Source organism: Phalacrocorax carbo, chromosome 2 (assembly GCF_963921805.1).
Source record: "Phalacrocorax carbo chromosome 2, bPhaCar2.1, whole genome shotgun sequence".
NCBI classification, from domain to species: Eukaryota; Metazoa; Chordata; class Aves; order Suliformes; family Phalacrocoracidae; genus Phalacrocorax; species Phalacrocorax carbo.
In genome coordinates, this window is record NC_087514.1 from 35,387,178 (window position 1) to 35,403,322 (window position 16,145).

A 16,145-nucleotide genomic window follows, 5' to 3' on the forward strand; every position below is an offset into this window, starting at 1 on the left:
AAGGAAGGAAGGTAGAGTTTAGGAACTCATTTTTAATATAATGGTATTTTAAGATATATGTAGATGTATGTCTTCAAGGTATCATTCAAAGATGTCTTCTATATGTGTCTGTAAATTTGCCCTTATAGAATAAATTTCCTGCATGTTTATTTAAAATGCTGAGATGAGTAAAAATCCTGAAACAATTAAAGCAGAAAGGAGCAGCCTACAGGCCTAGCAGTCTGAGGGAAAGACTAAGTACAGAATGAATGTTAACATTGCCTGGAGACATTTCTTTTTAATTTTTAGTATCACCTTTCAACTTCAGAAAAAGAGTAGCCTTTTCTGCAGTGCTCCTGGACTGAGATCATTAGTGTGCTGGAGTTACGCAGCGGCTAATCTAAGAGCACATGGTTACTGAGGAGAAGCCAGATTAACGTACTTTTCTTTATCCCAAATACTTCTGAATGTTGAGAGACTTCAGAATTCTAGGGCTGCATTGGGGAATTAATTTGTTTTATTCAGTAGCGATTGCTTTATAGTCATCCTGACGAATTATTTTATTGTGGTTTGAAAGTAAATCTGCCTTAGATCCTCCATAAAAGTTTTAAAATATATTTATTAAGGAATACAAAGACAAAAGTACTCTCATTCTCTTTTCAAGAGAATGAGGAAACATGGTTTTGGAATGCAAAAATAAATATATCACATTTATTGAGCACTTTCATTAGATTATCCAAAAGTGCTGTATAAAATTGTGCTGTGCTTTTTCCAAGTTTCCAGTGATAATGCATTAAGAACGTAGATCCAGAATGTAAGATTTTCAGTTGTTCCTTTAATGTATCTAAATCAAAGCCATTCCTCACACCTGAATTAAACAGAAACGTTAATATAGATTAAGAACTTCAAACAACTTTATTTACAGAAATCTGCAGCAGCTGTTTTAGTAATCAAATTCATGTTTAATATTTTCTGTGAATCTGTTATATCCTTAAGAATGTCATTGAATATTATCTGTGCAATAAGTTAATTATAGGAACAGTATTGATTCACTAGGTATCCCCATTTCTGGCATTATATTTGAAAAATAGCAGCACATACTTCTTATGCCACACACATAGATGTGTTTCTCTATGTACGTATTTTCTAATATTCAAAAATCAAAGCTTAAAATCATTTCAGAGCTCATAAGAAAAAGTCATAGTTTCATCAAGGTGAAAATATGCATAAAGCATGATGACAAAGTCACAGTTTGTCAGCTGCTCCAAAATAGCTGTCTGCAGGCATTTACCCTAATAAATGAATGGTAAATCATCCTTTCTTCACTGAAAATTAGCTACCTTCAAATTACCTTATATTTACCACAGTGTGTAGAGTACACAGAGACACTTGACCACAAACCAGTACTGTTGTTTCTAATTGCTCGTTAGCAGCCTCTGGCCCCAGCATCAGCTTACATGCTGCTATCCCCCCTTGAATATGAGCTAATTTGAGATTGTCTTGGATTTGGGTAAAAAGTAGGATTGAATTGCAGAAAACACCATTGTACTGAATACACATTTTATTTGCCTGATATGTGTCCGTACATTGCCCTAGGTCTGGTACAAGCCCAGGCACAAGTGTTCTACTATATTGCCATTTTTTCGTTTTGCAGGTAAAGATTTTTAAGCCACACAGAGTGTTTAGCCTGGTGTTTACCTGTATCTAAAATCATTACATTTTGCTGAATGTTACCCAGTGTGCTTCTCCTCTCATCTCTTTGTTCACTTAGCATCCAGTTAGTAAGGGGTATAACTACCATGATGTTAGAAAAACAGATCAGTATTTGCCTGATCCTAAAAAAAACCTCTTAGCAAGAACGTTATGCTAAATTTAATGGACATTCTTAATGTAGTGGGTTTACAAGACTAGTCTTAATGCTTTCTGGCACTGCAGTTGAGGAAAACAGCTTTCTTCCCTCCCCAAATGAAAACTACTTGTATAGTTACATTTTTAACTACGTAAGAGTCTGACTTACTAGAAGCTGAAAGGGCAGTTTTTAAGCAGGACTGGAGGTTTTCTACTACAGCTTCTTTAGTGCACCTGCTCTAGTCACTCTTGGACTCTTCAGACTAATTTTGGCTTTTGCTATTTTAAGCCCTTGCAGGACACTAAAGTCTTATTTATGGTATTTGTCTTAAAGCATTAAATGCTCATTTCATAGGTGTCTACAAAACAGGTAGTAGTTTATTGGGTAAGAACCATGTGCTCCACAAATATTGTTTGATCATTTTTCAGTATATCAAGAAATTCTGCCTTAGGCTGGAAGTTGCAGTTATCAGAAGAAGAAACAAAATGCACATAGCAGGCCAATGGAGATGAGATTTACTTCTTTGTATAAAGCATAGACTCATTATGATAAAGAGATAACACATTTTTCTTTGATCTTCATATAAAATCCCAGTTCTTAAGGTGTCATTTTCTTCTGTTCATGTAGATGAGATTTCTTGATTCAGGCCATAGTCCCTAGGTTTTTTAGTCTAATTTATCTAATGTTATTGTGGTGAGATTGTTATACCTAACCTGACTGACAGATGCATCAATCGAGAAGGCCCCTCCCCCCAAGCTTAACTCTGTAAGACTGTGCACTGATGATACCGAGTTGCGGTTTGAGCTGCAGTCCCAACTTGCCGCTCAGCCAAAAGCTGTCTTGCAGCTATCAGGATGCTGTTTCAGAATGTATTTCAGGTAATGAACGAATTCCTGGCTCCTGTGAAGTCCCCATAGGTCCAAATTTTCTTCAGTAGTAGTAAATCAACTTGATTTCCACTGATGTTATTTTCAAATATGCAAAGCATTAGATGGCCAAGTCCCAGTGAATTTTAATGGTATTGGGCAACGATCTCCTTCACAGTTTCTTGCAATTCCTGGTGCAGTATAACTGTAAAATCTTTAAGTGGCATCCCGAACAATAAAGGAACTATTGACCTGATTTTGATCACACAGGGAGTCCCTGTTAGAATCACAGCATAGTTTGGGTTGCAAGGGACATTTAAAGAACGTGTAGTCCAACCCCCCTGCCATGGGCAGGGACATCTTTCACTAGACCAGGATGCTCAAAGCCCCATCCAACCTGACTTTGAACCTTTCCAATGATGGGGCATCCACAACTTCTCTGGGCAACCTGTCCCAGTGTCTCAGCACCAGAGTGAAAGGTGCTGAATCCAAATCTTAGTGGATACTAACAGTGTAATGACGCTTCCTGTAGAGAGATATGTAACATTAGCATGTATGTACTGTTCTCGTTTGTCAGGAGATCCTGGATTCATTTTGCAAAAGAAGTCATTAAATAGAAGGTTCACTCTAAGGGTGTTGATGCTGATGTTTCAAGACAGCAAAACTGAGAGATTCTCAAAGTAGCTATTGTTTCAAGTAAAGCATGTTTTATTGCTCAGAGTCTTCCAATATGGCTTTCATGCGTAAGTCTCACAATTGCCAGATGTATTTGGTGGGAATCCTGATGAGAACTTGGATTTCCTTCACAGTTGAAATGCGTAGAAGTACCCAAGCTAGCACAATTGTGATCGTGCCAGAAAGAGAAAGAAGAAATTAACCTTAAGATACTCACTACTACAGTGAGGCTGCTTATAGTGCTGTGGTCAGAAATATAATCATATCTGGAGTCATGCTTTCCTTTTATGCCTGTTCTCTGTTACCAAGTGTCTTGTATTCTTTGGCACATAGTGACTCACTTCCAGTAAGAAGGAAGGAACATGGTTCCACTTCTGTTCTGTGACCCGATAGTTAAAACATACCACTGGTAAGTGGGAACTTGTTACTCAAAATCCCATGGACTACGGTGGCCGTAAACCTAGTCTTCAATTTCCTAGTGAATAATTTAGACATTCTGCCATGAAGCAAAATGTGAATGTTGCTGGCAATAACATTACCCCTATGGCAGCATTTAAGTAGTGTCCTGATTGTCTCAATCATTGCTTGAGCTTGAACACCTAGTTCCTCAAAATGTGAACAGATACCTCTCAGTAGGCGCAAAGGGAACTTTATGGCCCTTCAGATACAGGTGCTGATTGGGTTTAGATTCCCCAGAGATTTAAGGAGTACTTGACATAACATATTTTGTGACTTATTCAAGAACTGGAAGCATCCTTGAAACATGCATCTGGCCTCTTTGAACCACAGCTGGGTACCCAGAAACTGGACATCTGCTGAAATGGCATTGATGATCGCAAAACCAAGAAAATTTAACTACTGTTTATTGTCAGAAAAAGTGGAGACAGTCTGGGAATTTTAAATTGGTCTGAATAAACAAAGCAGGGCTCTGAGCAACCTGATCGAGTTGAAGGTGTCCCTGCTCACTGCAGGGGCATTGGACTAGGTGACCTTTAAAGGTCCCTTCCAACCCAAACCATTCCATGATTTTATGAACTTAGCAGTCCATATCTGGCCTGCCATCTTAACTACCGCATAAAGGTATGTTCTGGTAGAAGGTGTTTAATGAGGCTGTTTCAGGATGAAAGCATGTGATGTAATAATGACAGAAGTACTGTTCAGTAGCTTCCCGGTTACACTGCTGCAGCAAATTAATAATAGCAAGTTCTTACACCTCAGCATTCCAGAAATTCTCTAGCTAATGTTAGCATTGTCATGAAGCACAATGAACCTCTGCAAAGTACGCCTCATGTGGAAAATGAAAAAAATTATGTCATTTCTAATAAAATATATACCCTCTTATGCAAGCCAGTGATCCTTATGTAGCTCAGAAGATAGTTTTCTGCAGAGATTTTTTGGCGGGCTTTTTTGTGATTTAGGAAAGTATTGTCTGAGTGAAGAGTTTTTCTGTTGATACTTCAAGTAAATGTGCAACCTTAAAATATAAGCATATACAAATCTTTTTGAAAATATGTTGTAGTAAAGCAAATATGTTAAGAGGAAAACAGAAGAATTGAGATTTTTCCATCTGTTCAGGACATTATTTCAAGTTGCTCATTAGGAAACATATATGTTTTAAAAAATGTATCCAAAGTCGCTGAAAAGAGTTAAAAACATTGTTCTGTGGTTCACAGAAAGACTAAAATTACATAATGAGTAGCTTTTCTAACCAAGCTGAGCTCTAGCTAGGAAGGGAAGGAGTATTTTGATAGGTCTGTAAGATAAACATCAGAGTAAATCAAAATGAGTTTAATTTTGCAGGTGTAAAGTTGTTTTTTAATCTGTAATGGAAACATTGCTAGGTATGTTAGTGCACTGATAAGTAACTTTTTTTTTCCCTTTGGTTATCGAAACAAGGGTATTCTTTTCATAAACCACATTGTCATGTCTGTTTTGAAACAGGTTGGAATTAGAGAACGAACCTACAGTAAGGATGAAGAGCAGTGCTCTGGCTTTCCTAAAGTAGCCAAAGTTTTTTGTTTTGCCTTAAGCTGATATTGGTTTTGTGTTGATGGGTGTTTTCTTTTGTTTATGCAGTCATATTTGTCAGACGGTTTAACCTCAGTGTGATTAAGAAGAGTGTAATAATATACTCTCACCTGCATTTATCCAGCTCATTTTCACAGAGGAGATACTTAGCTCACCTGAATACAACAGGCAATGGCTGTGCTTCAGGAGCAGAGTCTGTATGTTTAATATTTGGGTAACCTTTCAGACCAAGGTCAAAACAGGTAGAAATTATAAAGTCAGGTCATGTTCATCACTGTGCACTGTGTAGAAGGTTGCATTAATCCTGATATCTTTATTTTATTTCAGGGCCCTAACTCAGTCATGATCGCCCTGGTAATGCTGTTGAATATTGGTTTAGCCATTCTTTTTGTCCATTTTCTAACTTGACTGGAATTAGGAAAGGTAAGAAAGGTCTTGTTTTCGTATAAAATCACCATATCCACCCCACCTCAAATGATAAAGCGTTAATTTCTTTGCATACTTTTAATGTTCCCTACTTTAATTTTAGCTATGCCTGAATGTGATTCAACATAGTTATTTAATAATGTAACTGTTTTGACCCTTCAGTGAAGTCATGACAACTAGTGGTGTTAGCCCACAGTTCTCTGCAGTTGTGTCATCAGCCTTTTAAATGGCACCTGTCATAACTCAGACACAGGGAAGGAGGCTTGGAATTAGGATGGGACGCAAGAGAGATGAAACTTGGAAAATTCAGCCAGGGGCCCAGATCAGTTTCTCTGCTGATGGCTCGTGGCTTTGGGGTCTTCTGAAAGCTGAAGCAAGCAGCCATGTTGGAAAACAAACAAAATAATCTGCTGAAGCAGCCCCACCAGTGAAGTGCGTTGGCTTCTCCATCTGTTCCAGCAGAGTGTGACTAAACTGGAAATGTACGGAGCTGCACTTTTTGTTGATGGAAGCTAACAGCTGCCTTACTATTTTACCGTCTGATGTTTTTAGTGGGGAGATGGGAAAACGACTGCCAGAGGAATGTGGTCAGAGGATTCTGTTGCTGTGGAAGTGATTCCAGCGTTCACTCCTATCTCATTAGAAGAAATAGCTAGCAGCATCAGTCACCAGTCTTATTCCATTACCTGCTGCTTTTAACATCTCCTGCAGTGTTCTGGGAGATAGAATTTCATTTGCCTGTGCATGATTCTGTTCATTCGTTGTTTATGAAATTTGATGTATAGCCATAACATAGTGTGTAGTCCAACCTGGAGAAAGCTACCAGTTCTGCCTAGCAGCAGAAGCAGAAAACAAAATCTCTTTTTCTAATCTGGAGATAAAATTCTTAAATTCATTTTCCTAACCTGAAGAGCCATTTTGCTTTAAGGTTTAGTAAGTAATACACCATGACTGCAAAATTTTAAGGTGTTGATATCTTCCTGAAAGTGCTCAAATGCTTATGACAGTAGCAAGCAAAATGTTTCATAATAAAAGAATAAGAATCTTAAGTTGATATCAGCACGTTCTAAACAGTAGGTGGAATATCAGAATAAGCCAAATAAGCCAAGAAAGATGAGATACAGGGTTTGCATGTTGATGCTTTTTTCTTTCTTTCTTTCTTTTTTTTTTTTTTTAATTCTGGTGCTGTGGTAATTGGTGATTTGAATTATTATGTTTCAACACTGAGGTATTTTGCCAGCAGTTAAAATAAAGTCTTGTCTGAGTGCACATTAATGCCAATGACAGTTAAGCTAGCTCATGCTCATAATAAATTATCATAATTTTAAAATACTAGATTTGTGTTGAATACATTCAGGTAGAGCGGTTAGAAATGTTAACTGATTGTTTATTGATTTGATACCTTCAGTGTCTTTAAAGTCCATTTATAATTTTACCTCAGCATTAAAAAAGCCTCAAAATTTTTCACTTGGAAAGTTTGTCTTAAGTAGTTTCAGAGCCCTTTGTTCAAATGATGTGATTATGTTTCTTTTTATGTGTCATTATACTATAACTCTTGTACCCTATATTAATCAAAAGCATGCTTATTTGCTGAAAAGATGTGGTGTGATCATTTGGCAAGTAAATTTTAATTTAAAGCTACAAAAAGCAAAGGGCTTGTATTATGGTTTATTTTATCTCTATTAGAAGATCTTTCATACGATATAGTTTTTGAACCTGTTTGTAAACTTTCTAAGTGTTTGCATGGTTTAATGGGCAACATTCTTACAGAGTACATTAGCTATCTTTTGATGCAGCATATTAAAGTAACGTAGGTGTGGACTGAATATTGTGCAGCAGAGCAGCTCCGAGCAGGGCAGTAACACCATGGTGTTTTTTACAGAAGTATGTTGAGAATCCTGTGTTTTGACCAGTGTGGATAAAGAAGAAAGCAGAAAGAGAGCAAATGAAAATAAAACTTGTATATTTATTTTTTAAAGAAGTTTAAATTGTGTTTTAAATTTAGGGAAGTAATTTCTAAATAAGAACAAAATTTTAAAAGTTACTGTGTAAGCCTTGACGTTATGGACAAAATGTTCCATCCAACAGTGAAATAACCCCCTGTCTCCTTACACGGAGAGGTAATTTTGTAACTGACGTATTTAATTCCTACTAAATGTTTATTTAAAATACTTTATGCTCGGGAAATAATGGGTAACAAAGCTATTGAAAATGTTTATAAATTTAAGTAAGCATGTTAGTACCATTTATAAATATGTATGATTTATAAGCTTTTTTAAAACAAAGCTCAAACAAATTGTTGGTATTTTTCTAAAATGTGCACAGCTGTATTTTACATGAAAGGCTATTTATAAATGGTTGTTATACTGTACACTACATTTTGGACAGCACAATGAAGCCTGCCAATGTACTTAATAATGTCATTTTGTCTATTTAAAGTTTCTTGCTGTCAAAGAATGAACTCTTTATCTATGAGTTTCTCTATTTATAATTCTTGACCCAAAATGTACAATGTACAGTTTTCACAACTGTATTTGCTCCAATAAAAATAAGTTGGTTATTAATAAAGTTTCAGACTAGTTTTTCCTGTTTATGGATTACTTTGTTCTGTCTCTGGAAACAATTTTTCTGACAAATTCAATAATCGAGGAGCAAAAAATGGGTGAAGCCCTGGCCCCTTTGAAATCATTGTGAGTTAGTGTTTCCAACAAAACAATTCTGGGAAACAATTTAAAGTTTGTTTTTTTTTAAAAAAAGGGCAAGTTTACTTATTTGTCTTCTCTTATCTTCTGATACAGGATTTTCGCATCTTTATAAATTTAGTATCTTAAATTATACTCTCCTACAGGGATGATTTAATCAATCTTGTTTTAATCAGTGAGTGACTGGTCCATTAACAGTTGTTGCTGTAAGTGAATGAACAACTTTTTAGATCCCTCCTTCCTGAGGTCTTCATAGGTTCAAAATTAACATGAAGTTTGTGAGCCCATATTCGACACTGAGAAACTCACCATTACAGCTGCCTTAAAGCTACCACATTTGTCAAACAAGTAAATCAGCTGAGAATTTTATTTTCTGTGATTCCAATTCAGAATACCAGCCAACTAGTACTGAAATCCTAATGTTTAGCTGAAAAGGAGAGCAAGTGTTCTTAGTAGATCCTGTTTAATGAAAACGTATTTTTAGGAAGTAATTGTTACTGCTTTATTCTTTAAAATAATTCTACCAGCATGAAGCTTAACTTCAAGAATTTGTATTTTCTACAGAATAACACACTCCCTGAAGAAAATTTTTGGCTCTTCAAGTAGAGAAAAATACATTCTCAAGAAAAATAAACAGAAATAACTGCAGTGGCAGAAAATTTTGAAGTCAAGTTCACTGAGACAGCTCTTCTCTGGCATTTTGTGATCCACATTGTCTAACACGTTCAATAATGAAAGTGAATTTGACATTAAATATTTCTTAAATTCTGAGAATGTGATAATATACTCAGGCATATATCAATCTTAACAGCAACAAGCAAAGGATTTGCCCAGAAACAGAAGTTCACATAATGAATGAATGAATGAATGAATGAATGAATGAATGAATGAATGAATGAATGAATGAATGAATGAATGAACATTTCTGCTCTGCGACGTTTTTACCAGTGGTTGATACGGTTGTATCAGTGTTTTTATAGTGGTACACGCTATATACACAGTATAAAACCAGTGGTTTGTATCAGTTGTGAACTTACAAGTGGGTTTATGTAGGAATGCATCTGCTATGCCTAAGGGAAAAACAAAAACCATGGACACACAATGCAACTTAATGCTCCAAGATTTGCTCTGGCATGGAAAATTTAACCCCACTCCAGTGCACGGAAGTTTTTTCCCAGGCAAAGTAGTTTTTCCTGGCACAGTTGTGTGTTTGCCCACAGACGCCAGCAGGCAGTGAGCTCCCATCTTTGAATTTGAGGTCTGGTTTCTTGGGCAGCTCCATTTATCTGATTAAACAATATATATAGTGTGCACAGAAAAACAGCAAGTGAATGATGTTGAGGTGCCAAAGGCTCAAAAAAAAATATAATTGGTTACCATTGCTTTTTCGTGTATTTAGTCCTTCCTTTACTTAGTATGTGTATATATGTATGTAGTCCTTACTTCACCTTCCCATCAGGAAAGCAGTAAGGAACGCAAGGAGTGTGGAATCTTTTCCATTTGCATTCCAAAAGGAGGGGTTTGTTTTAGAAGCAGAAATTTCATGACACATGACTACAATTTGCCTTTCAGATACAGACATATGTTAAAAAAATCATTAATGCAACTGAGTGCTGACTTTAAAAGGAGTAAACGCCTCTTTACAAGCATTTGATTAAGTCTTGAAATAGTTATTTACTTTTAATGACACATTGCATATCTGTTAAAAGCTCTATTAAGGTACAGTTACACAATATTAAAAGATTCTGACAATAATGTGGATGCAACAATAAAAGCCTGCAGAAATTCACTACGTATTGAGCTACAGTAATATTCTTAGCTAGTTGTTATTCATAAAACACGGTTGTGAATTATATCTAAATGGTTTTACTCAGCTCGTTTGAACCATTTAGTCAGGGGAGACAGTTCTGCATATCATTCTCCTATGGAAATGTAATTCGGTAAACAAAGCAAATGAAAAGAAGGGAAATTAAATAAGCCTTTCAAATGAAGCAGTCTTCTCATTCTCTCATTTAATATTCACGGAAACGGGAAAAAATAGAAATTATGTTAAGTCTGAGCAAGAAGCTGTGTACGGCAACATGCTGTAGCTGAGCCACCTACAGTATCCATCTCATTTGTTTTTCTACTGGACGCAGAAACTGCAAAATAAGAGCCATTACACCTCCTACCATAGTAGGAAGTAAATGTAATTTCCATAGATAACATCTTTAAGAAAAACTGTCTAAAATGTCAGTGGCTTTTAGACTAGGAGGAGGAAGCAAAAACTTTGTCTATCTAAACAGTTTATGTTGTGACCATCACTGTAACAAATCCATCACCCCCCAAAAAAAAACAATAGCAAAAACGAAGCTGGTAACAGAATGTGTTAAAATGCCTCATATTCGTTCCCTTTGTTTGGTAGAAAGAGGAAAAAAAAAAACAGGGAACAGACACTTTTTTTTTAATCCGCTAATCTAAATTTCATCACGTCAGTATGTGTTTGTTTCAGCTAATGTCTTTCACAATCACTTGGGACTGGTTATCTGGGAGATTTTAGGTGCAAAGCGGCAGCATATCAAGCGCCATTTCTCCACAGGGAAGGTTTTGAAATTTTTTTCAGTGATGGAGAACAGGATTTTCCTTATCACCCTTGGAATGGTTTTCCTTGTATCTTTTCTGTACTTCCACTATTTTTTAAATTATCTTTTATCCTCCACTGCCTACCCACCCCACAAATCCAGCAAATTCAACTTACTATCCTTTTCCCCACACTTCAGCCTCTTACTCCAGTAACTCATGCTTTTTCTATTGGGCACCCTTGTTGAAGCAGCGAGTTTAGCTCACTATGGCTATGGAAGCCATCTCTCCTGCAGTTTGTCCTACATGGAATTGCTTGTGTCACGTCACAATTTTCGTTTGGTCCAGTTTTCTGCATGCTGTTGATGCTGGTGTATGCAGCTGCATTGTAATTCCAAATCTGTACTCACCGTCTCCAATATCAGGACAAACACAATATGTGGGAATTAAAGAGAAAATAGCTGAAAACTCTATACAAAGAAATTTCTAATGGCTCTTTGTAATTCATGGAAACCAACATAATGCTGTCCTCATTGAGGGAAAAGTGTGGTATCAGCGGGGTTATGAACCTCACTACAAATGTCCACAGTAAGATTGTGAAAAAGTCTGGCCATGCAGCTGAAGCTGATTCCCAGCTCAGAAGATCAGGGAGTCCTGGTGAAGGTTGTGATTTACTGGGGCGGTGTGGCGTGATGATTTCTGGACCTGGTATACAAACATGTGGATTGTTAGATGGAATAAAATGCACCCTGTGTTGGAAATTTGGTTTTGCTCACTTGCCTGAGCTTTCATATGGCTTCCTCCGTATCTTGTACTGGTTAATCAGACAGCGATATGGAAATTGAAGCACATACCTTTAGACAAGGAGTAGGGTTTACTTTCGTAAGTGGCTTCAGTGTTATTTAAGGAAAGAGCAGTAAGTGACAGAGGTGAATGATAGGCTTTAAGCTGTAGATTTTGAACTCTGCTTTTTTTCATGCTGATTTATCCAAATTGGAAAAAAATACATAATATAGTCAAGCAGTAGAATTCCAGGTGTTATCTTTCACAATAATAATTTGTATGGTATCCGTGACAATACCTGCATTCCTTTGAGATCAATACATGACTTTGAGAGAGGACACGTGTCCTTCTCATGCTTCCAAATTGTGGTTCACTGAATAGCAGCTTGGCAGAGACGCTGTATTGGACCACAAAAGACAGATCTTGACCAATATTTTTGAGAAAGGCTGCCTTTATTTAAAGTTCTTAGTCTATATTTAATGACTTAAATTTAAAAGTTCTCCAGCTGAAAACCTCACAGTTACCATTCAAAGACATTCATGGGGAGGGGAAGGCGGAAAGAGGGAGGAAATCAGGTGTTATGCTGAAAACCGCAGCCTATGAAAATGTTGAGTCTGGCCTACAAATATGCCAAAGGTTGAAAGCATTTAGATCTGGATGTTGGATCGGCCGTTGGAGTGAGAGGCTCGAAGCGTGGGATTTCAGTCAGAATCCAAACCTGGGTTTGATTCCAAGGGCACACAGCTGAAATGCTTGAACTGGGTGTGTTTTTAAGGAAGGCGGGTGGGGGGAAAGTTAGTTAAAATCAGCCTGCAATAAGGCTGGGTTAATTAAACCATTATATTCTGTACTTTTGGAATGGTGTCATTAACTGTATTTAACATTACAATTTTACTATATTCAGGACATATTCCACAGAATACCTCTGAAAGTATCATAATTTAAGATAATGGTGCTTAATTACTTACCCATTTTTAGCTGCAAAGTACTTTTATCATGTAATACCACCCAGTCTTCAAAAATATTGTAAACTGCCTTCCATTTTAATTATGACAGTTCTAGATTTTGTTTAGGCCACTGATGAGAAAGTCACAAAAAGGATGGGATCGGCTACCATGGAAACGGTGAAAGCAGAAGAGCACCAGCAGCATTTCTCAGGGGCTAGGACTAAAAAAGACATTCTGCAAAGAGAAGGTAATTGAAAGACATTTACATCACAGCGGATGGCTTCCATGCATTCCTGCCATACCAAGGCAACACATTCCTGGCATAGATTGCAAGGAGCCTCCACATACACCCATGATGTACAGCAGAACAGGCGTTGTCTGGAAACAAATATTTAGGAACAAGGAGGTATAGACATGTTGCAATCGAAAATGGAAGAGAGTAGAAAGTATGGTGAAGGGGAAGAAAGTGAGGGGAAATGAGAAGCTGTGGGGGGCCTATATGTGTGAATGAGAGGGAAAAGGACTGTTTATGGAGAGAAAAAATACAAACAAAATGGACAATACCAGACACAGAAGAAAGTCAAGTTTGACAGATAAGAATATGAGGAGGGTAGAAGACTGAGAAGTAACCATCCTCGGTACAAAAACAGCTGCTCTGGAAAGCTGCTTTCCTGGCCCACAGGGATTAAGACAAAAAAAGATGGACTTAAATTGCACAAAAATAGAGATCCAAGTCAGGCATAAAGAAAAATTCTACCATTTCTATGGAAATGGTAGAATTTCATATTTTTACTCTGGACAAGATTACAGATTGAAAGGTTGTTGAGTGTCCCTTACAGCCTGTTTTCTGTGATACTGTGCTAATTATTATGGAATCTGGGCATTAGTTGTGATGGGAAGGAGCTGGGGGACTGGGGAGTGAGCCCTTCTTTACCGGAACACATAAATTACACAGTAGGAAGAGAAACTTAAAGGAGGGTCTGCTGCAAAAAGTAAGGTAGGAGGATGTTAGGACAAGACAGATGGTAGGAAGAAGGAAACGTGAGCAGTAGAGAGTCAGGAAGAATATGAGGCTTTTGACTGAAGGCACACATGAGCAGAGGGGATAATTGGCCAAAACCCACAAATGCTAAACTGAAGAAGATGTCTAGTGCAGAAAAGAGCACAAGCAAGAAGTGGGCTGAGAAGCTTCAGGCAGTGCTGCAAGAACACCACACTGAAGCACAGCAAAGGTGGCTTAGGAGCCCAAAGAAGACCCAAGAAGCAACACCAAGGAAGCGTCAGTTCTTCAACGACAGCACAGGTGTCCATCATCTCCTTCATTTTCTCTGCTGAAGATACTCAGCTGTATTTCATACAATTTTTAAATTGTGGGAATAATTTAAGTTATCAGGAGGCCTTCTTTTATTAAATGTTCAGGAAACGCACGTGCAAAATCTGCAGAAAGCAACATGTTGCTGTTACAGCAGGCTGGCTTGAGTTTCACTGAAGTCAATAATGCAGACATGGTAGCAGTATGTTTTATTGACTCTTTGCTTAAAACTTCTCTAAGAAAAATACTTTATACAATGGGAATTTCCTGCTATTAATAAAGATGTGATAAAACAAGAAAAAAACACCCATATAATCATACACTCTCCCCATTTGAAAGCACGTTAATGCAGATTTGCAGGTCTACTTCTCTGTGAGCATCTCCTAAGACTACAGAAGTATTGTTGGTATTTACGCTGATTCGCTGCTATCCCAAATGTTGCATATGCTCTATAGACTGTTGTTGTGAGTCACGCAAGAAATTCTGAAACATTTGGAAATACACCCAGTCATCTGCTTGCTACAGAAATATTGCTAACAGATTCTTCACTCTCTTTTATCTCTATAGTCTTTATCACCCTTGTTATTTTCATGCAACTTCCTCAGGGGGAGATGACTCAGCCGAGAGTAAACTATAATGCTCCATTGGCACCAATGGCCATATGTTCTGGTAATCAGGTACTGTGTCCCCTCATCTTTGACAAAGCTATCTATTGCATGGGTTTTTAATTGCACCCAGAGTACTACTCCGTACTACACACTAGTGCAAATGTTAACATAAACAGAGCAAACGGCTACAAAACATGACCAGTAAAAGGCACGATCATACATACAGCCCTCCTTCCAAATGTCAGTTCTCCAAAGCATCAGCATTCCCTCTCTGACCGTGCACCTTTCAGCCTGTCTCCCACCTGACCACGCTGGGAGGGAAGATGAGCTTTTCCCTAACAGTGAACAAATCCAGGATCAAGAATGACGTTTAGCCAAGGACTCCTTCCAGTAAACCAAACCGCACTCAATCTCCTCTGATTTACCTGAGTGCTAATCGGTTTACACCACGTCCCCAACAGGCTGTGTGGCACCTGCACACCTTTGAGGATTTGGAGCTTCATCGATGCCCCAATTCCTCATGGAAGGTGGGGGGAAGGGGTTGGGTTTGGGGTTTTTCTACTCACGCACAGGTGCATGCACGCTGTTGTCTAGTGTCCTTTCTTCTCAGACAGAAAGAGACAGCAGTTTTACTGTTTCCTGCCAGCAACTGCTGCCGTTTCTCTCAGTCAAGCAGCCTGAAGGCAGCAAACACATTTCAGAGGCTCAGCGTGGACATGAGAGTTTCATCCCTTACCCAGGAGACGGAGCACTTCTGTAGTCCATTGCTGCCAGACAGGTAAAAATACTGGATGCATAGACCATATAAGCCAGCTGTAAAGTCTATCATTAATGCTTCTGGCCACTTTTACAAACTTTTTTTTTTTATTTTAAGCATCAGAGTGTTTTTCACGGTTGTTTAAATTGCAAGTCTGTAGCGACTGACACAAAAAATAAAAGATGGCTTCAGCTGCCAGAGATACGACTGCTAAGTGTTCAGATACGTGAGATGCCATCTTGGGATGAAAGAAACAAAGGAAAAAGATTTTCAATTTACCTTGTGACTACTAGGTAATTGGCTGACATTTCAAAACCTGTGTTCACCCATCTTGCATTCTTCATACTAAAATGAGAGATATTGAAAACACTGAAGAAAATGTCTTTTCAGGCATAGGAAGAAACATGATTTGAATTTATTTTGGATGGAAATGACAAGAGCGTTTAGGTTTCATTTATGAGTCAGAGAACCTCAAAGACCATTTGTACACAGTTGTATCGTGTCCACGGAAGCCAAGCCTGCGACTCAACGGCTGGCTAGAAAAGCTGTACATAAATAGCCTACTGAGGACACCCTCTGTGCGGTGACAAGGCTTCTATTCACTTCAGTTCACTGTTCAGACAACATCACAGCTGCCAGCTGACTATAGGTACG

General features: G+C 37.9%; 1 protein-coding gene across 5 annotated transcripts in view; it reads left to right on the top strand.

Annotated features, from left to right (window-relative positions):
* The window catches only part of JPH1 (junctophilin 1), an 88,317-nt gene extending 78,003 nt beyond the window's left edge, over positions 1 to 10,314 (top strand). The window contains exons 5-6 of one of the 5 annotated variants that reach the window (XM_064442528.1): positions 5,725 to 5,820; positions 9,090 to 10,314. In XM_064442528.1, the coding sequence (XP_064298598.1) occupies positions 5,725 to 5,805 (81 nt within the window). In that variant the 3' untranslated portion in view covers positions 5,806 to 5,820; positions 9,090 to 10,314. Of the gene's footprint in view, positions 1 to 5,724; positions 5,821 to 5,926; positions 8,406 to 9,089 lie in introns of those variants that run through there. The other 4 variants (XM_064442525.1, XM_064442526.1, XM_064442524.1 and 1 more) reach the window with 4 other exon arrangements.
* Positions 10,315 to 16,145: the final 5,831 nt, after the last annotated feature.